At 42.2% G+C, this 20,692-nt stretch overlaps 1 protein-coding gene across 4 annotated transcripts in view; it reads right to left on the bottom strand.

The window, feature by feature from the left end:
* myh10 (myosin heavy chain 10) overlaps window positions 1-20,692 on the bottom strand; it is a 132,307-nt gene that overhangs the window by 28,161 nt on the left and 83,454 nt on the right. For 3 of the 4 annotated variants that reach the window (XM_033044023.1, XM_033044019.1, XM_033044022.1), the window contains 11 exons: window positions 19,243-19,357; window positions 16,199-16,392; window positions 14,668-14,789; window positions 13,975-14,044; window positions 12,382-12,542; window positions 7,571-7,679; window positions 6,845-6,976; window positions 5,279-5,485; window positions 4,380-4,517; window positions 2,798-2,921; window positions 223-394 (listed from right to left, as the gene is read on the bottom strand). In XM_033044023.1, the coding sequence (XP_032899914.1) occupies window positions 223-394; window positions 2,798-2,921; window positions 4,380-4,517; window positions 5,279-5,485; window positions 6,845-6,976; window positions 7,571-7,679; window positions 12,382-12,542; window positions 13,975-14,044; window positions 14,668-14,789; window positions 16,199-16,392; window positions 19,243-19,357 (1,544 nt within the window). The remainder of the gene's footprint in view (window positions 1-222; window positions 395-2,797; window positions 2,922-4,379; window positions 4,518-5,278; window positions 5,486-6,844; window positions 6,977-7,570; window positions 7,680-12,381; window positions 12,543-13,974; window positions 14,045-14,667; window positions 14,790-16,198; window positions 16,393-19,242; window positions 19,358-20,692) is intronic. The other variant, XM_033044021.1, reaches the window with a different exon arrangement.

Raw genomic sequence — 20,692 nt, 5'->3', positions numbered from 1 at the left:
ACAAACAGTCACCCTCAAGATAGTTTGTACAAAATGTAGTACAGATACTCAGAGCATCAACAGCAACTCACAGATCTGTGACTCAGTCCTCAAACTTCCAAACTCACTACAAGCCACATTCAGCAGACCAAGATGGCAGTTGACCATCACCATGGCAAATGGGAATGAATTATTGTGCAGCCTGCATCACAATAACGAGTACAATTGATGTGCAGCGCTAACCTGGCCAGGGCAGCCTGGAGCTCCTCTTCTTTCTTCACCAATTGTATCTTCAGTTCCTCAATCTGCTGCTGTAACTCAGCGATTTGATCTTGTAAATCTGTGGTCTCACCATCCAGTTTTCTCTTTGATTTTTCCAGTTCTTGTCTGGTTTTCTCCTCCTTCTTCAAACGTTCTGCACAACAGGTTTAAGGTGAGGGAGGAAAGGTTTAATAAGAACACAAAGAGTTTTATTTTAAACACCAAGGGTGGTGGGTAAATGGAACAAGCTGCCAGAGTAGGTTGTTGAGGCAGGTACTGTTGTTACGTTCAAGACATTTGGACAGGTACATGGATGGGATAGGTTTAGAGGGTTATGGGTCAAGCGGGAGCAGGTGGGACTAGTGTAGATGGGGCATGTTGGCTGGTGTGGACTAGTTGGGCCGAAGGGTCTGTTTCCACACTGTATGACTCTGACATAGTAATAGAGCAACAATGGAGAATATCCAGAAATATTTTCTTCTCCCAATGGTATGAATGTTCAGCTTTCCAAATTTCAAAGTAGAATATCAATCCACTACTATCAACCATATTTAACTAAAACATTCAAGCTGCATAGATCACACTTTCACAAAACATGCTACTCAGGTATACACAAGATAATAATGTTGGATTGTATGCAACAGGTGGGGAGGTGTTTGCGAGAAAATATTCCAATTAAATTGCTGGATTTCTACTGGTTTTAGATTTAGGCTTTACTCTAGACTTTATACAGTGCAGAAACAGGCCCTTCGGCCCGAGTCCACGCCGACCAGCGATCCCCACATACTAACACTATCCTTCACACTAGGTTCAATTTACAATATTTTACCGAGGTCAATTAACCTACTGAGAGACACAAAAAACTAGAGTAACTCAACGGGTCAAAATGCCATCAGTCCCGCTGAGTTACTCCAGCTTTTTATGTCTATCTTCGGTATAAATCAGCACCTGCAGTTCTTTCCTACACAACCTACAAACCTATACGTCTTTGGAGTGTGGGTGGAAACTGGAGCACCCGGAGAAAACCCACGGGGTCACAGAATGTACAAACTCCATACAGACAGTCCCCATGGTCAGGATCATACCAGTGTCTCAGGCGCTACAAAGCAGCAACTCTACTGCTGTTTCTATTATTATCCAACATCCTCCGTTGGAAGTTGCCACATGCTGGGATCCATTTTAAGGGAGGTATCTGCAGTGGCAGTAACCTGACAGATTTACACGTAAATGGAGACTTGCACAAAACAATTACATTTTGCTCTCACCTCTCAAACTAGGCCTTAAGCAGAGCCAGGAGGGAACACCTTGTCTAAAGGTCTGTAAAAACATTACCATTATCAGTGAATGCAACAGCTAAGAGAAGACTCCAGCAAATAACCAAAGTGAATCAAAAAGCTGTGTCATTTTAAACACCCATTCAATACCTAGTTTGAAGGAACAACTATTTTCTCCCATTAAGAGGATGTGCCCATCTCTAACTGACCTCGGGAAAATCCTAGATCACAGCTTACCATCACCATCTCACGGGCAAATAGGAATGGATCTTTAATAGATCAAAGTGCTGGAGTAACTCAGTGGTCCAGGCAGCATCTATGGAGAATATGGATGGGTGATATTTTAGATCAGGACCCCCCCTTCAGAATCATATTCTTTGCCTGAAGAAGAGCCCCAACCTGAAACGTTACCAATCCATATTCTCCACAGATGCTGGCCCTACCTGCTGAGTTACTCCAGCTGTTTGCGTCTTTTTGTAAACCAGCATCTGCAGTTCCTGTGTCTACAGTGTTCATTAGTGACACACAACAATAATAAATGATATTGAGCCAGACCACCTTAACCTACTCATAGGCACCGGCCTGCAGTTAAGAGCTGATCACATTACTGTCTGTGTTGTTTTGTATCGGGCAGTTGAGATTGACAGGTTTACACAACTGCCCAGTTGTTTCACGATCAAATTGCTAGCTGTATTTCCAAAAAACAGCTTTATTTTCCACGTGATTAACTGAAATTGGAAGCTTTTAAACTTGTCTCCCCTAATCAAGCAGTAGTGGTGCAATGGTGGTGTTGCTGCCTCACAGTGCCAGAGACCCAGGTTTGATCCTGACTGCGGACTCTCCTTACGGAGTTTAAACGTTCTCCTTGTGACCATGTAGATTTGCACATTCATTGGCTTTGGAAAATATTGTCAATAGTCTCCAGTGTGCAGGATAGTGCTAGAGTACAGGGTGATCGCCGGTTAGAGAGGACTTGATGGGCCGAAGGGCCTGTTTCCACACTGTATCTCTAAAGTAAAGTCTAACTCATTAAGCTCTGGTCTCTGGGTTACTAGTCCAGGAACATTCAATGCCATTATTTCTCTTCAGGGACCTGATGGATCACATTTGAAATAGTAACATATTTCTGTTTAAATTGTATTTTTATTTATCAGAAGTTCACATTTCAATCATGCCATCAAATACATTCAGTTTGTGTTGGGAACTTGTGGGTCAAAGCTACAAATGAAGCTCATCCCTCATGTAACTGGTTATACTAGTAGTGTGAGCAAAGGACACTTTACCTTCTAGGTCTGTGATCATCATCTCCTGCTTGTTCTTGACTTTATTCAAACTCTTTGCCTTTTCCTCCTCCTCTGCCAGTTGCGAAGCAAACTCAGAAAGCCGGTCTTCATACAATTTTTTCTCCTGTCATATTAAAAGCATGTTTTAAATTAACCACTAGTTCATTTAATAAGTTAGCATCTTCCAAAACAAATCACTTTTCCAACAACTAAAGCTGTTAAGGAAAGCATTGTGCAAGATTCAAATCATGAATGACCCAACTTAAAATAAACCACGCATTCTATATCAACATGAAGGTGCATTCTTCAATATGATTCCAAGTTGACCATGTGTTTAGCTCCCATTAAAGAGTCAGAGTTTAGGAGGGAGGGGAGCGATCAGCTGATCGAATGGTGCCAGAACCACCACCTTGCTCTCACCATCACTAAGGCCAAGAAGCCTCTTTATTGGCAGGAGTTGGTAGAGAGTCAATTACTTCAAAATCCTGGGTGTGCATATCTCTGAAGATCAAAGGTAGACACAAAATGCTGGAGTAACTCAGCAGGACAGGCAGCATCTCTGGAGAGAAGGAATGGGTGACGTTTCGGGTCGAGACCCTTCTTCCGACTCTACGACCACGTCTTAACCTAGACCCGTTACTAAATCCTCCTCTGAAGATCTACCCTGGACCCTGCACATTGATGCAATTATAAAGAACGCCCATCGACACCTCTACTTTCTTAGAACATTGAGGAGATTCAGTGTTTTGACGAATACTCTCAAAATTGTACAGGTGTAGAGTAGAGAGCATATTAACTGGTTGCATCATGACCTGGTTCAGCAACTCAAACCCCCAGGAATAGATTACAACAAGTAGTGGGCAGTGCTCGGTCCATCACAGGTACTGAACTCCTCACCAAAGGGACCCACAGGAGTCGTTGCCTCAACAAAGGCAGCCAGCATCATCAAGAACCCACACCATCCTGGGCATGCTTTCTTTTCACTCCTGCCATCGGGAAGGTGATTTAGGAGTCTGAAAACTGACCACCAGGTTCAAGAACAGCTGCTTCCCAATAACCGTTAATCTATTGAACACCACAAACACCAACTACATTTTGAACTTGGCTGTGGTAGGGACTTCAGGGTTTAGTCTGGTTTTGCTAAAATATTGTCTTTTAAATTTATTTATTTGGTTTATTATGTTTACAGGCCAGTTATGCTGCTGCAAGAAAGAATATTGCTGTTTCAGTACATAGGGCATTTAAACGCACATGATTCTTGAAGGTGTAACAGTCTGGATATCACTTGTAGGGAGGAATTGTTGTCCATTCCTCAGTTCCCCCCCCCCTCCCCCCCTTTCCTCCCCCCAGGGATAACAACGTGGAAAATAAATCAGCCTTTATTTTTGGCAAGGGGTTAAATCAAGGGCGAAATGAATAGTAAAAACAAATTATTAAACTACTTGAAATCTGAAATTAAGAAAATCAAATACAGTTCTACTGACAATATTTTCTCCAAAGATTGAATGTGTAACGGTCACCAACTACATTTTGGCATATTCTGTAATGGCCATTAAAACAGTTCTCCTGCAGTGGAACTCACTTTTGTTAATTTAGAATTCTGGTCTTCCAACATCAAGATTTCTTCTTCCACTTTCTTGATTTTAGCCTCTGCTGTAACTTTCTCGAGCTGAAGCTTCTGCCGAGCTCCTTCCTCTTCATCGAGTTGTTCTTCTAGATCCTGGTAAGGAAACATTATTAAAATTACTTCTGGTTTGTGCACGCGAGTTAGAACCCCAATATCTCAGCAATTTGAAGACAGCCACTGTACCTGCCGAGTAAACACACACACACAGGCGCGCACACACACACAGGCGCGCACACACACACGGGCGCGCACACACACACACACACACACACAGGCGCGCACACACACACACACAGGCGCGCGCACACACACACAGGCGCGCACACACACACAGGCGCGCACACACACAGGCGCGCACACACACAGGCGCACGCACACACACACAGGCGCGCACACACACACACACGGGCATGTTTGAGAATTATTCAAAAGAGATATTTTGAGACTTTTTTTCTTCTCTAAATTATTCATAAAAGACTTGGCAGATGTCAAGTGGGGCAAAATAACAAATGGCAAGAGGGATTGCGCAGTGAGATGAGGGGGAAATAACTGAACTTTAAAGCATCATATGCTGCGCTTCAATGTTTAAAATATTTCTTTATAGATGCAGTGCACATTTTTTCTGTAATTTCATGATTCAAAATATGGCTTAAAAATGATAGATCAATAAAGGCCAAAACTACATGTACAGGTAAAATTACCCATCCTCAAATAATTAAAAGCCTTGCATCAAATCTGGACACAAATACAGACTTTACTCGGATACCACAAAATAGCAATGGCTAGTATCCATCCATCTTTGTATAATCACTTTCAAAATAAAAGTTAATCAAAGTTTTTAACTGTGCATGCACCTGAATATGTTGTTGCATTTTCTTCTTTTCATTCTGAATTTGCTGGTTTCGTTCCTCCTCTTCCTCCACTCTCGCTTCCAAATCGTGCAAGATTTCCTCCAGTTCCTGCTTTTTATTGGCTAGACGTACTCGCATTTCCTCTGCTTCTACAAAGAGCTCAGTCTCAGCTTGCAGCTGTTCGGCCAGAATATTCTTCTCTTCAATTACCTAGGTGGAGCATTCATCACATCTCATCACTGATACGCTGAACAACGAGTTACACTAACAAAACCCATTCAGGACTAGATGACCAGCATGTGAAAATACACCTCAGCATCGGAGCTTCAGTCGAACCAATATCGGGGAGAACGGACAAGCATTGAACAGACAGCACCCGTAGTCAGGATCGAACCTGGGTGCTGACTAGCAACTCTACTGCTCTGCCACTGCATTATCTGTTTAAGTGGCTAAATATCATTTTGTTTTGTTTTTAATTGTGAAGTCCTTGGAAATGGTCAGCCTCATAAAAGGCTGGGTAAAAATACAAAGCAAAACATTTTATTCCCATAAATGTCTCAGTCAACAGAACTGTGGCAACTTCCTATGGATGGATTGTGTGTACAGAGTTGGAAAATAAAGCACAAACCTCTCCCACTGCGTCACTGTGCTGCACTCTACGCTCTCTGGTTGCGTGGAAACTCTCGGCAACTTCGGCACAAATGGATTCACTGTTTTGACTTTTCAGTTAGTCTAATATTAACAAGCCAGTCTCCAGAGAGAATCACGCAATCACAGAACAGTTGCAGCATAGAACCAGGCCATTGAGATCATAATGGTTCAATGCTCGTCCCATTCACTGTTTGCCCTGCAAACCTTTCACTTATTCAGTTCTTCTAAACCCAACTATTTAATCTGTCTGTCTCCACTACTACGATGATAGACTGCCAGTCCCAAACAAATCCCTCTGCAATATTTCATCTCACTATTGGCTATTTGGCAGTTACTTATGTTTTATGTCCCCCAGTTACTGAATTCTTCAAGGGAAACAATGTATCTGTCTATGCTGTTCATTAATTTAAATAGTTCAGATCAATCTTTTCAAAATCACCTCTGTGCAAGGAACAAAAACATGTTCTTCTGTCTATTATAGTCCCTCATATTTAGAATGTTTCCGATTCGCCTTTTCAACATCCTCTTCAATGTCTTATCAATTTCTCCAAAAGATGGCACAAAGAATGGGGAAAATACTCATGATGTCTGCAAACTCTGCCAGATCATGATGAATTTTCTGCCATGTGCTCTTTATCTCTACTTATAAAAACGAACTCTAAACCTACGCTGTGTACGAAAGAACTGCAGATGCTGGTTTAAATCAAAGGGAGGTCAGCATTTTGTGTCCACCTTAGAGATAAACCTACCTGTCACTCTCAACAATCGATGCAAAAATACCTCCAGATCTCACGACTATTTTAGAATTGGCTCTGCTAGTTTATCTTACTGCTGGAAAAAAAGTGTACATTTTAGATGTTTAGATTGAAATATTTGCCATGGATCTTAAAGCCATGTACAGTTCATGACTCTACACACCTGCTGATTCTTTCTTGCCATTGCTGTAAGATCTGCCTCCACCTTTACATGTTTCTCTTTCACCTTTGTCAGCTCATCCTCTTTGGAAAGCAATTCTTCCTCCTGACGGGTTACCTGTAACAGTGGCTTCACCTGAAAAACACACAACTTGGTCAATGAAGATGGTGCCCTAACAAAAAAAATGCTTCTTTAAACGTTAAAAAGTTGATTTTTTTTTAAAATCAAAAGCGATCCTGAGTGTTTATCAAATTCAAATTCAAAAACACCGAGGTTCATAATCTTACAGCAAATTGTTAACATATGTAAGACACAGTGCTGGAATAACACAGTGGGTCAGGCAGCATCTGTGGAGGGAACTAATAGACTGTTTCGGGTTGGCATTATTCCTCAGACTGATTGTAATGTGGGGCGTGTGGGGAAGAAGAGACAATGTCGGGTGAGTGATGGATTGATAAAGGTGAGGAGGGATTTGATGAATGGAGTAAGTGATGAAGACCAGTGATGAAAAGGAGACACAAGGGAGTCAGATAAAGAGGGAAGGAGTGTGAAATGTCAAACCAGGTGGAGGGATACAGGTGGAAAAGCATAAGGGGCTGGGGAGGAAGGATTTTGGGGAGTGGGGGGGGGGGGGGGGTTAATACGAGGGATTAGGGATAATAACATAAATAAGCAAGTCTGCATAATCTCAGTTCTGGACTATCTGTGGAGACATGGTGCAAATCCAACCTTGGTGAAGAGTCGCCACCATTGCCAGTGTCTGAGCTTCAGGTAAGCAGCACAGTTCCTTTGTAAAACCTTCAGTGCACTCAACTGTTGTTGCTTTCGTAAGAATGCCCTATAAAGCAAAGAAGAGTATTCATTTAGTTTAGAGATTTAGCCAATTCAGTTGTCAATGAGTCATAAGAGGAATACACAGCATGGCCTTTCAGCCCATTGAAATCGTGCACGCACGCGTGTGTGTGTGTGTGTGTGTGTGTGTTTCTGCCTGACTTGTGGGTGCCAGCCTTTGATTCGTTGCTACGCCAACACCAGAAGCAGAAACACCAAGATTTTTTTCCATTTCGGTACAGATTTCACTTTTCATTCTAAGTATACACTCCTGATTAAATTTTGTCGTGTTTATGTACACATTTTATTAATAAAATCCTTCCCCCCCCCACTCACTCATTTTGTCGCCTCCTGCTGGCCAGCGACCATAACGGCTGTTGGCGCCCGTCTCTCGCCTCAAAGACACCATTTAAAAACAGCCGCACCGCTGAGTGCTGGAATCTTATATTCGGGAACGGCTTGAGTTGGAGGACCACGTCTCCCGTGGGGGCTACGGGTAGGGAACGGCTGCGCTCACTTGGTCTAGTATACACTAATCCTGCATATTCTTCCCACATCCTCTCAAATACCCCACATTTCAAGCAATTTACAGTACATTATTCCATCAAGCTATATCTTGGGGATGTGAGTGGAAACCAGTAAAAAGACATGTAGTTACTCAGAGTTTGTGCGTAGACAATATTGAACGTTTTTGATTGAAAAATGTTGCACTGAAACGAGCCCTCCAGCGCACCGACTCCTTGCTGACCATCGATCACCCGTTCACAGTAGCTATGTTATCCCACTTTCTCATCCATTCCCTGCACATTAGGATCAAGTTAGAGGCCAATTAACCTACAAACCCCTCATGTCTTTGGGGTGCGAGAGAACACCAGAGCACCCGAAGGAAACCCAAGCAGTCACAGGGAGAACATGCAACAGTCAGCATCCGAGGTTAGGATCGAACCAGTCTCTGGTGCTGAGAGGCAGATCTACCAGCTGCACCACTGATTAATTCCATATCACTAGAGCATTGTGATGCAGCAGCACTACCAGCTGTGCCACGCTTGTCGTTTCTATCACATTACCACTGCCTTAAACTTATTAAGGAGACAATACCTAATTCTCCAACATTTTTGCTGGTTAGCACCACTGCACCACACGGACAAAAGGTCATACGATTGACACCATGAACTCATCATGACTCAAAAGTACTTTGGAGAAACTACAAACTTCATCCCCTTAACTGGAAAGATTAAAGTGCCAGGCTGTTTTAGAAATGCAGCATGCAGGAAAACTAAATATTACCCAGTGGTTGAACAGTGAGTCAGTAATTATACAACATCTACACACTTGTGAACCCCCACATTTTTCATGTGGAAACTTGGGAGTTCTGCTCAAAAGTACAATTCAGAATGGATAGGGAGAGTCGAATGCAAAACTGACGTTTAGTGTTAAAAACTGCATTCAAAACGAGGGATATAATTTACCAAAAATGGTTATATCTATGAGGATGCAAGGCAAGCTGTATGATTACTATGGACACTGGCACCAACAATTTATCTCCTTAAGTATAGGAGATAGAATGAAATAGGGACAGAAGGATAGGAAATGGAATCAAGTCAGACATGATAGAGGGAAACAGATGTATCAAGAGAGTATAACATTTACAAGGATAATATATCAAAACTTTCAGAAATGTATTTCTCCTGGAGGAATACAACATTACAGACTCAGTTCTTGTCATTCCTGCAGCTTCAAGGTTAAGTGTCAAAGCAGGAACATAAATCTTGTTAAAAAGGGCATTATTCTTAAATACCAGCCCCAGCTTTACAAAGAAATACAAGAGCACCAGTCCAAATCCTCCAAATTTTTAAAAAATGAGAAAGAAGGGTAGCTGAGGTTTTTGAAAGGTTGATTGCAGAGCCACGCAGATCAAATAATTCATGCTGGATTGTATTTTGGGGAATTGTTTCACAGTATTCTTTAATAAATGCAACAATAACTACTTGGGCTGTAATCCTACTTTTTTAAATTCTGGGGTCAGTCTCAGTGGTGTATTTGCAATGAAATTAAAGCTGTGTTCTTTAACCTCGTGAAGGAAAGTTGACATGTTATAAAAGCAGTGATGATTTACTTATCCCCTTACATTATAAACATTCCTTGTGCACAGCACCCTTAAACATTCCACAGGAACATTGCAGCACAGTGGTGCAAGGGTGGAGCTGCTGCCTCAGTGCCAGAGATCCGGGATCAAACCCAACTATGGGTACGGTCTCTGCGGAGTTTGTACGTTCTCCCTGTGACCGCATGGGTTTTATTCTGGTGACTCAGTTTCCTCCCTTATCCTAAACGCACGCTGGTTTGCAGGTTAATTGGCTTCTGTAAATTGCCCCTTGTGTGTAGGTTGGGAAACTGGGATAACATGGAGCTAGTGTATGGGTGATCGAAAGTCACTGTGGACTAAGCAGGCCAAGGGCCTGTTTCCACGCTGTATCTCTAAAACTAAGAAACACATTAAGCAGCACCAGTTTTCACGTTGACTGAAGGAAAATAAGACACAGGTTTAATGAGAGGGGAGATTTACACAGGACCCGAGAGGCACCATTCTCTTCCTCCCCCCCCCCCCCCCCCCACCACCACATAGAGGGTGATATGAACATGGAACAAGCTGCCTAATGAAGTGGTAGAGGCAGGTACAAATATGACATTAAAAGACATGTGGACAGGTATATATGAAAAGTTTGGAGGAATATGGACCAGCTAAGTGGGAGAAGCACAGTTGGGTAACATGATTGGGACGACAGATGGCACAATGGGCTAAGTGTTCGGCTGGCAACCGGAAGGTAGCCGGTTCGAATCCCGCTTGGAGTGCATACTGTCGTTGTGTCCTTGGGCAAGACACTTCACCCACCTTTGCCTGTGTGTGAATGTGTGTGAGTGATTGGTGGTGGTCGGAGGGGCCGTAGGCGCAGATTGGCAGCCACGCTTCCGTCAGTCTGCCCCAGGGCAGCTGTGGCTACAGAAGTAGCTTACCACCACCGAGTGTGACTGAGGAGTGAATGAATAATGCGATGTAAAGCGCCTTGAGTATTAGAAAGGCGCTATATAAATCCCATCCATTATTATTATTATTATGATTGGCCTGGACAAGTTGGCTAAAGGTACGATGCTTTATGATTCTATGGCAAAGGACAACAAGAATACAACATACAAAACCATATAACATTTGTGCAGAGTGGATGGAAGTTGCTTAAGTAACAAAAAGCACAATCTGCATACGTCTCCTGTTCTAACCTCAAACTGCAATATTAAATTGCCCAGAAGGGATAAGTTATTTTTAGCAACAAGCCTTATTCTTCCTCTGCAATCTGAGGTGACCTTGCACATATTTATCTTGTACCATCAATCAACCATTAGCAAGCCTGACACATTATTCAACTGGGAAGATGAAGTTCATTTTACACCAGCAGGAGTTTTAATGTTTAAGGTATTTTGTTGAGAGATGACAGGATTGATTCATAAGTCAGGCCCTGCAAACAAAGAACTGCCCAACAGATATTGAAAATATTCATTTTATCTCCCTAACTTCTCTAAACACAGTAGATTAATACCAAATTGAGTTTTTTTGACCTAGTTATTGTGAACACATGTATTTCCTACATACAGTTTGAACAACCAGTCTGTTGGGAGGTTCTACTGCAGTTGTACAGGGTCTTGGTGAGACCACACGTGGAGTATTGCGTACAGTTTTGGTCTCCTAATCTGAGGAAATACATTCTTGCCATAGAGAGGGAGTACAGAGAAGGTTCACCAGACTGATTCCTGGGATGTCAGGACTTTCATATGAAGAAAGACTGGATAGACTCAGCTTGTACTCGCTAGAATTTAGAAGATTGAGGGGGGATCTTATAGAAACTTACAAAATTCTTAAGGGGTTGGACAGGTTAGATGCAGGAAGATTATTCCCGATGTTGGGGAAGTCGGGGTCACAGTTTAAGGATAAGAGGGAAGTCTTTTAGGACCGAGATGAGAAAATCATTTTTTTTACACAGAATCTGTGTAATTATCTGCCACAGAAGGTAGTTGAGGCCAGTTCATTGGCTATATTTAAGAGGGAGTTAGATGTGGCCCTTGTGGCTAAAGGGATCAGGGGTATGGAGAAAAGGCAGGGATGGGATACTGAGTTGGATGATCAGCCATGATCATATCGAATGGCGGTGCAGGCTCGAAGGGCCGAATGGCCTACTCCTGCACCTATTTTCTATGTTTCTATGAATAGTGCCACAGTTTATTTTAGAGATAGAGTGCTGAAACAGGCCCTTCGACCCCCAAGTCTGCGCTGACCAGCGATCTCCACATATTAACACTATCCTACACAAACTAGGGACAATTTACAATTTTTTTTTTTAACCAAAGGCAATTAACCTACAAACCTGTACGTCTTTGGAGTGTGGGAGGAAACCGGAGCACCCGGAGAAAACACATGCAGGTCACGGCGAGAACGTACAAACTCTTTAGACTGCGCCCGTGGTCAGGATTGAACCCGTGTCGTTGGCACTGTAAAGCAGCAACTCTGCTGCGCCATCAATTTCCCCCCAAATGTACAAGAAAAATGAGTCAGCGCTGGTCATCAAAAACTATTGAAAGATCCCAGCTATCAATTGGAGTTTCACTGGATTCCATTCCAGGTCAGCAACAAACATTAACGTGGCATGTGTGAAACTTACTTTCGTGCCAGATAACCACGGCAGACAGCTTGGAATAGAATGATTATATCAGTGATCTTCAGATCCCGCTCTTCTTCCAAATGCGCTAAAACCCCGGCACGAAAGAAGATCTTGCTCTGGCCAATACGGAATAAATTGGAGTCCAATTCCAAGGAATGAATCTGATTCCCAAGTAAGGAGAGAATGGTAGCCAAGATTAAATATCCATGAAGAAACGCACAAGGAACTATTCATTCAAAAGACCACAGAACCAAACCCATTGTCCCACAGCATTCATGCCAACCACCCGCACCACTATAATCCCCAAAAACATTCACCCAGAGACTTGTGTATCTGTGGAGTTCTCTGCCTCATACGGCAGTGGAGGTCAATTCCCTGGATGCTTTGAAGAGAGAGTCAGATAGAGCTCTTAAAACTATCGGATTCGGGGGATATTTGGCGAGAAGGCAGGAACGGGGTACGGATTGTGGATGATCAGCCATGATCACATTGAATTTCATGTATTGTCATTCAAACAAGTTTGAACAAGACTTTGTACCATGCAGTCATGACAGAAAGAAAGTAACAAAACACACAATTAACACAAGCATCCACCACAGTGAATCTCTAGGCTCCTCCTCACTGTAATGGAAAGCAAAGAGTAATCACTTCCTTGCTTCTTCTCCCGCTGCGTCGAGGCGATTGAGGCTCTCGATGCTGAAGTCCCTGCCAGGTGAAGGTAAATCCCACGACCGATTTTAAGCTCCTCAAGTCTGCTCTGCTATACGGTCATGGCTGATCTATTTATCCCCCTCAATCCGATTCTCCTGCCTTCTCCAACAGCTTTTAACGCCCCATTTTCTTTCCACCCACATTAACAAACACACCTTGGGCATGTGGGAGGAAAGCCAAGCTGTAACAGGGAGAACTTGCAAACTCCACACACTCAACACCCAAGATCAGGATCAAACCCTATGATAGACAGCACCATTCACCACTGCACAATTGTGCCGCCCAGTTTTGGATATTGTCCAATATAAAAGTTATGACAAAAATTAATCTAAATAGGAAGAGGGATTAATGCCCACATTACCAGAAAGAAAATGCAACATCCAGACATAATGTAACAATTTCTAATACATGGATATTCAAGTTTATAGAAACATATAAAATTCTTAAAGGATTGGACAGGCTAGATGCAGGAAAACTGTTCCCGATGTTGGGGGAGTCCTGAACCAGGGGTCACAGTTTAAGAATAAGGGGTAGCCCATTTAGGACTGAGATTAGGAAAAACTTCTTCACCCAGAGTTGTGAATCTGTGGAATTCTCTGCCACAGAAGGTAGTGGAGGCCAATTCACTGGATGTTTTCAAGAGAGAGTTAGATTTAGCTCTTCAGGCTAAAGGAATCAAGGGATATGGGAAAAAGCAGGAACGGGTTACTGATTTTAGATGATCAGCCATGATCATATTGAATGGCTCGAAGGGCAGAATGGCCTACTCCTGCACCTATTTTCCTATGTTTGTATGTTTCTAATATTTGCAAAAGCACCAATGATTTCTTGTGTGCAGTGTCAAAAGCTTACAATAACAAAAAAGGAAAACTAATTATCTACCATTCGTTCACATGCTTGTTTGCCATCCATGAAGCCTTTTGGAATGGAGTTGGGAGTCAGGATTTCATACCTGGAAAAGGAAGAAGATGCTTACAAAAGTCACATCCAAGTTTCAAAAGAGCCCTTTCATTTACCTCATGTTAAAATGTTAATTTTAAATTGAGAGATTCCATTATTGTTTATTTTAGACAAGATAAAGTTGAGACGTGCACACACCATACCCCCTTTTGGACAATTCATAACATCAGTACTTCAGCGTGGGCACCATTCTTTTACCAAGAACAAAATTCACATCAATATTAGATTTCAACATCTTGATGTTAATACACCGTTTCTGTCACGTAGAACGATTAGGTTAAATGACTTTAAATTTAAGACCATTTTCCGTGACAAACAAAAATAGCTCCAATCCAATTTTGCCCTCAAACATTGCACAAAAATATGATAAAATAAATACAGTTCTATCTTCATGCACCAGTCTTCATCAGCAGGGCGGCAGTAGAAAGGATCTAAAGCTTCAAGTTCTTAGGTGTTCACATCTCTGATGATCTGTCCTGGTCACAGCTCGTCGATGCAATCATCAAGAATGTTCACCAATGCCCCTACTTCCGCAGAAGTATGAGGTGATTCACCATCGCGCAAACTCTAGTCATTCTACCCTGCCCTCCCCCCCCCCCACCCCCCAAACACTACCTCTGTCTGAACTCTTGGAAGACTATTCTGTTTGGAAATCCTTGACGGCAGATTCTTATTCCCTCCAATACACCATTGCAGCGTAACTGGTCAAGCACCAAGTGAGGGTCAAGCTTTCCGGCCTGCAAAAACATGAAGCCATCCGATGAGCAAATTTGTGATTGCATCTAGCAATTTCAATTTATCTTTAAACATCTGTGCCATACGCAAGATGTAATGAATAGTAAACATTTTTCAGTTTAATTAAATTGAAATATATAACGTGGAAACAGGCCCTTCTGCCCACTGAATCCATGTCAACCACTGATCATGCATTCACATTAGTTCTGTGAATCCCACTTTCACATCCACTTCCTACCCACCAGAGGCAATTTACAGAGGACAATTAACCTACAACCCTGCACATCTTTGGGCTTGGGAGGAAACCAGAACACACAAACAAAACCCATTCAGTCATAGGGTGAACCTGCAGACTCCATACAGGCAGCGACCAATTTCAGGATTGAACCCGGTTCTCTGGCGGTGTGAGGCAGCAGCTTTACCCGCTGCGCTACCATGTCACCATCATTTTCTAAGTGTGTCATTGAAGTTTGCTGTTCAGAAGCTATTTCAATATTCTATGGATTGGCTGGAAGTCTCAAGGTTAAAAGAAAGCAGCTGCTGCTTTTAATGTTCATTCTGAAATCATTTACCAAACATGAATAAAATAACTATTCATCAAAATTGGAGAAATTCAGACAATGAATCTATGTTTCAATTAGATTATTCCTTTTTCTCTGAGATCCACAGAAAACATGCTAAAGTTTATTGGTGGTGGACCTTCCTATCTCAGGAGTTAATCTGTGACTCTGCCCCCAATGCTAGTATCTATTATTAAATAAGCAGGGTGCAAACTGTTCCCCACTACTCCGCACAAGGCCACACCAATGGAACTATATTCCTAACCATGAACTCCGTAGCAATAAAGGTCAATTTTCTATTTTCCTTCTCAACTACTTGCTGCATCTGCACTTCATGCACTACAGCCCCCAGCCCATATCCTGCACCTTTTCCACTGAGATAGTATTCTGTTTTTGATGGCTCCTACCAAACTACACAACCTCAGATTTTCCAACATCAGACTCCTTTGTGCATAGCCTTTTAACTAGTTTCAGGAAATCCAAACACACTGTATTTACAGGTTCTATTCAACCAACTCAGCTCATTACATATCCTCAAAGTACTGCAGCAAATTAGCCAAACACAATTTCCCTTTCATAAACCATGCTGACTTGGTTTGATTGCATTCAGCTTTTTTAAACGACCTTGATTACTAACTCCAGCATTTTCCTACAGATGTTAAGTTAACTCGCTTTGTGCTTTTTAGCTCTTTCCCATCTAGAACAAGGGCTTGGCGTTGTAGTTTTCCCATCGGCAGAAATCCTCTCCTGTACACGATCACATTTCAGGCCAATGCTTCACGTCACAAGTAATTTGTTTTTACATTGGCATCATGGGGTTTGCCAGTCCTTCTCTCTGGGCAAGTACCTACCCGTTTCTCATGGTTTGGAATGATGCAACGTACAAAATTGGGGTTAGTGTTGCGGAGTGTTGCCATTAGTTTGGCCAAGGACTCTTTGTATAGTTGTCCCACCGTGCGGAACATGCCCTTCTTGGTCTTGTATGCAGCACCAAAGGCAGTCTCATTCATGCCAGCCACTTGGTCCAAACCCACAATGCGGTCAACTGAAAAATAATCGCAAACGTATTTTTTAAAAAGCATCATGTTTCGCGTAAGCACGGTAAAATCTCATGGGTTGTAAAAGCAGCAGGAAGTTCTTCAACTATGGGACATAAACATAGTAGACCATATAGGTCCTTCATACAAACACCAGTGAAATCACTGATCTTCTATACAAGATAAAAAGAGCAAAAAAATGCAATAAATAAATAAATCAGGAAGCATCTGTAGACAGATGAATAGTGAATGTTTCAGTTTGATAACCATTTAGAAGAACATTTGGAGATTTGAAATGCAATGCCTGATCTGCTGTAGGAACTGATCAAGGATCTGTGGAAGGACAGGAATTGTCGAAGTTTCAGCTCTGAGCCCTGTATCAGGAGGAACTCGGCGGGTTGAGTGGCAGGAGGGGGCAAGAGGAAGGGGGCACAACAGAAGGGAGGGAGGCAGAGGAACTGATAACAAGTCTTGTTAAAAGATATGGGGTTTCAACCCGAAGTGTCGTCAATTCCTCTCTCGCCACTCATCCAATGGTAATGGAACAAGAAGCAAAATTCTGGAGCAGCAGCAAGCTGGGATGTTATAGTGTAGTTTTACACAACATTTGTGAGACCACATTTGTGAGTATTGTGTGCATTTCTAGTCACCACACTATAGGAAGGATATGGTTGGGCTGGAGGGAGAGAGCAGAGGAGATTCACCTGATTTGGTGTACTTAGTTAAGACAACATAGTAGATAAGCTAAACTTGTTTACCCAGAGGTATACAAGAGTGTGGGGTGATAGAGGTATGGAAAATAAGAAGTGTCAATATGGCAGATGGTCAGAATCTTTTCCCATGGGAGGGGAAACAAAATGAAGATGGCATCGGTTTGAGACGAGAGGATGGGAAATAAAACTGGTTTCTCACTAGAACCATTGCCAGTGTAGTATCAGATACACCATGTTGAAGCATTTAAACATGCGCTCGGAATAGACTAAGTAGAGGATATGGATATAGAAGGAAGGCACTTGGTAATGAAGTGCCGAATGTGGCGATTCTTCCTACTCGACCCAACTCAAACATTTTCAACTTTGCTCTTAATTTTTATCTTCATGTGGTCCATTTTACACTCTAGACTTCTTCACCTCGGAGTACAGACCTGTTGTCAGATCCACTGCAAACCCACAAACTTGTATTTCTCAACGACAATTCCTCCTAAATTGCCTCCTGATAAACCTCCTATTATATTCTTCCAGTTTCAGATTTTATATTCTTAATTGGACAAAACCTGTTTCTAACTGGCTCTCATTTGCTCAGGTTGGGAGTCCCGTCTAGCATAACTGAATATCCTCAATCATGTCTGGAGACGCAAGGAACCGAAGATGCTGAATTCTTGAGCAAAACACAAAGTGCTGGAGTAACTCAGTAGGTCTGGCAGCATCAGTGGAGGGATTCTACCATTCGATGGTAGCCAGTGTAATCTTCGCTGTCGTGGGGCAGCAGGGCGAAGGCCGCGGACACCAACAACATTAACAAGCTCATCAGAAAGGCTGGCTCCGTCCCAGGAGGGGAGTTAAATTGTTTAGGTCGGGACTATTTTTCAGATGCTTGGTTTAGTTTAGAGATACAGCACGGAAACAGACCCTTCAGCCCACCGACCCCCGCATGAAAACACTAAACTACACACATTAGGGGCAATTTACAATATTACCAAGCCAATTAACCTACAAACCTGAACGCCTTTGGAGTGTGGGAGGAAACCGGAGCTCCTGGGGAAGACCCACGCAGGTCATGGGGAGAACATACAAACTCCGCACACATAGCACCTGCAGACAGGATCAAACCCGGATCTCTGGTGATGTAAGGCAGCAACTATCACTTGGCCACTGTACTGAACAAGTTGCCTGACCTGAAACCTCACGACCTTTCCCTCCACAGATGCTGCCTGACTGACTCCCGAGCTTTGCATTTGCTCAGTCATGTTACATTTCTCTTCCCATCTGGAACTAAAAAGTTTATTTTTCCCACTGGTTCAGCCTGCATTCTCCGTAACTTCCATCGCCAGATATCCTCTCCTCCCAGTATTGCAGAAACAATTTCCTTTCCAGCATTCCAGCTTACCCCTACAATACACCCAAAATACACTGCCATGCCCATGGTACCTTCATGGGAATCACATGCTATTGGTCTCTCTCTTCCACCAAGGCTCAAGGTGCACGTACCAGGTGAAGCAGCAAGTGTCTCACATGTTTAATTTGATAAACTTTATCACTCCTTCTGATATGGCATTTCTTAAATTGGACAAATAATTTGGGGAACACCCTGCTCGGTCCACAAGTGTGCCCTTGATCCTTTGGTTGTCTGTCACTTTAATGCTCGTCCCACTCCAGTGGCCTCCTACTCCATTATACTGAAGGTTGAAGTGAGTTTAAAGACGAACACATCATCTTGAAGGGCGTAAAGTGCCCAGAATTCATTAATTTGACATAAAATGTCATATTTGCACTATTTGCTGTTTTCTCCTTTGATAACTTTAACACCTGCTTCTCCCAATTAAGTTCAGACAAGGCTATTTCTACATCCCATTACAAACTTCTTTCACCATCTTTTGGCATGTAATGACACTCATCTTTCACCCCAGACGGAACCTTTTTCTCCCTTATTCTCCCACATTAAAACTGTTTATACAACTCTTATTCTAAAGAAAGTTGAAAAAAGTCTCAAAAAATGCTGTGACTGAAAAATCAAAGTAATGGAGTCTCAAATAACCTGTCATTTTAAACTAAAATGTACTTCAAGTTATTAATATTCCCAATAATGTGAGAAAGCTAGATACACAAAACATTGACATCAGAGAAAAAATAATTACTTACCATCCTTCCACAACTCTCCCACAAACTTGTCCAATGATTGGTGTAAGAGGGTTGCTACATTGTCATTGAGCGGGTCCATGTTTTTCAGAAGCCATTCATCTGCCTTGTAATCCACCTGGTACAAGAATTTCACAGATTACCTGTATGTATTGGTACTTATGGTCTATTTAAAAAAACAGCACTGTAAAACATGTTTCTGAAACTTTCCAGAACTGTTTTAGTTTTGAGATACAACGTGGGAACAGGCCCTTTGGCCACTGAGTCCATGCCAACCATCATGCATACTAGCTCTATATTTCTCATCCAATCCCTCTACATCAGGCGCAATTTACAGCAACCAATTAAGCTACAAACCCACACGTCTTTGGGAGGTGGGAAGAAGGGAGCATCTGGAGGGAACCCACACAGTCATAGGGAGATGGTGCAAACTCCACACAGACAGCACCCATGGTCAGGATCGAAGCCGAGTCTCCAGCATTGTGAGGCAGCAACTCTACCGCTGCGCCAATGGTTGCATTCAGAGAACCTACACTCACTGTCATCCTTAATTATTTTATTTTTGGAGAAAGAAACATTTCTGATCAAACCCTTAGAAAATGAATACAACTAAATATCTAATTTTAATTATGATCTGATGTAGTGTATATTAATTACACCAAAGATGAAGAAATTACAACAAGTCACTTTGAACACTGGTCAAGTTGCCGGCTGTCTCTAGAACTTAGTCACTGAGCTGTCAATTGGAGTACTTCAATTCCTTCTTATCCCCTCTTCGATCAGTCAACAGGTACAGAAAACACACACCTCCAGATTCAGGCACAGTTTCTTCCCAGCTGTTATCAGGCATCGGAATCATCCCACCAACTGGAGAGCAGTTCTGAAAACTATCTACATCATTGGAGATCTTTGATTAGACTTCACTAAACTTTAGCTTGCACTAAATGTTATTCGTTATTCCCTTTTATCATGGATCCGCTGACTGGTTAGCACGCAAATGCTTTTCATTGTACCTCGGTACAAGTCACAATAAATTAACCTCAACTCAATTAAGTTAGTTAAAATGTAATTAAAATATAGTATTATTGTTGGTTACTAAGAAATTATAGAAAAGTTTGTAAATCCATTTGGTTTACAAATATCCCATGGGATAAGAAATGTCTTCCATACATAGGGTCCCCTCTGACCAACAGCTTGATTACTTTTTTTTACTAATCACCTTCAGAATGGTTCCACAAACCACTTACTCCATTCAGAGTAATTAGTGATAGGAACCAAGGCCAACCAGGCCACCAATGGCCTTGAACGAAAAAAAGTTGCTAAAACTAATAGCGATACACCGATCTATTATGGAACTGAAAAACAACTCCTTTTATGGTCTGCTTGTGCCTCTCAAAAATTACATTAAAAAATGTTGTAATAATCACACTGGGACTAGAATGAAAGAATGAAC

This window comes from Amblyraja radiata, chromosome 26, assembly GCF_010909765.2.
Source record: "Amblyraja radiata isolate CabotCenter1 chromosome 26, sAmbRad1.1.pri, whole genome shotgun sequence".
NCBI classification, from domain to species: domain Eukaryota; kingdom Metazoa; phylum Chordata; class Chondrichthyes; order Rajiformes; family Rajidae; genus Amblyraja; species Amblyraja radiata.
The sequence above is the reverse complement of the archived record's forward strand: the minus strand, read 5'-3'. Positions and strand labels throughout refer to the sequence as shown.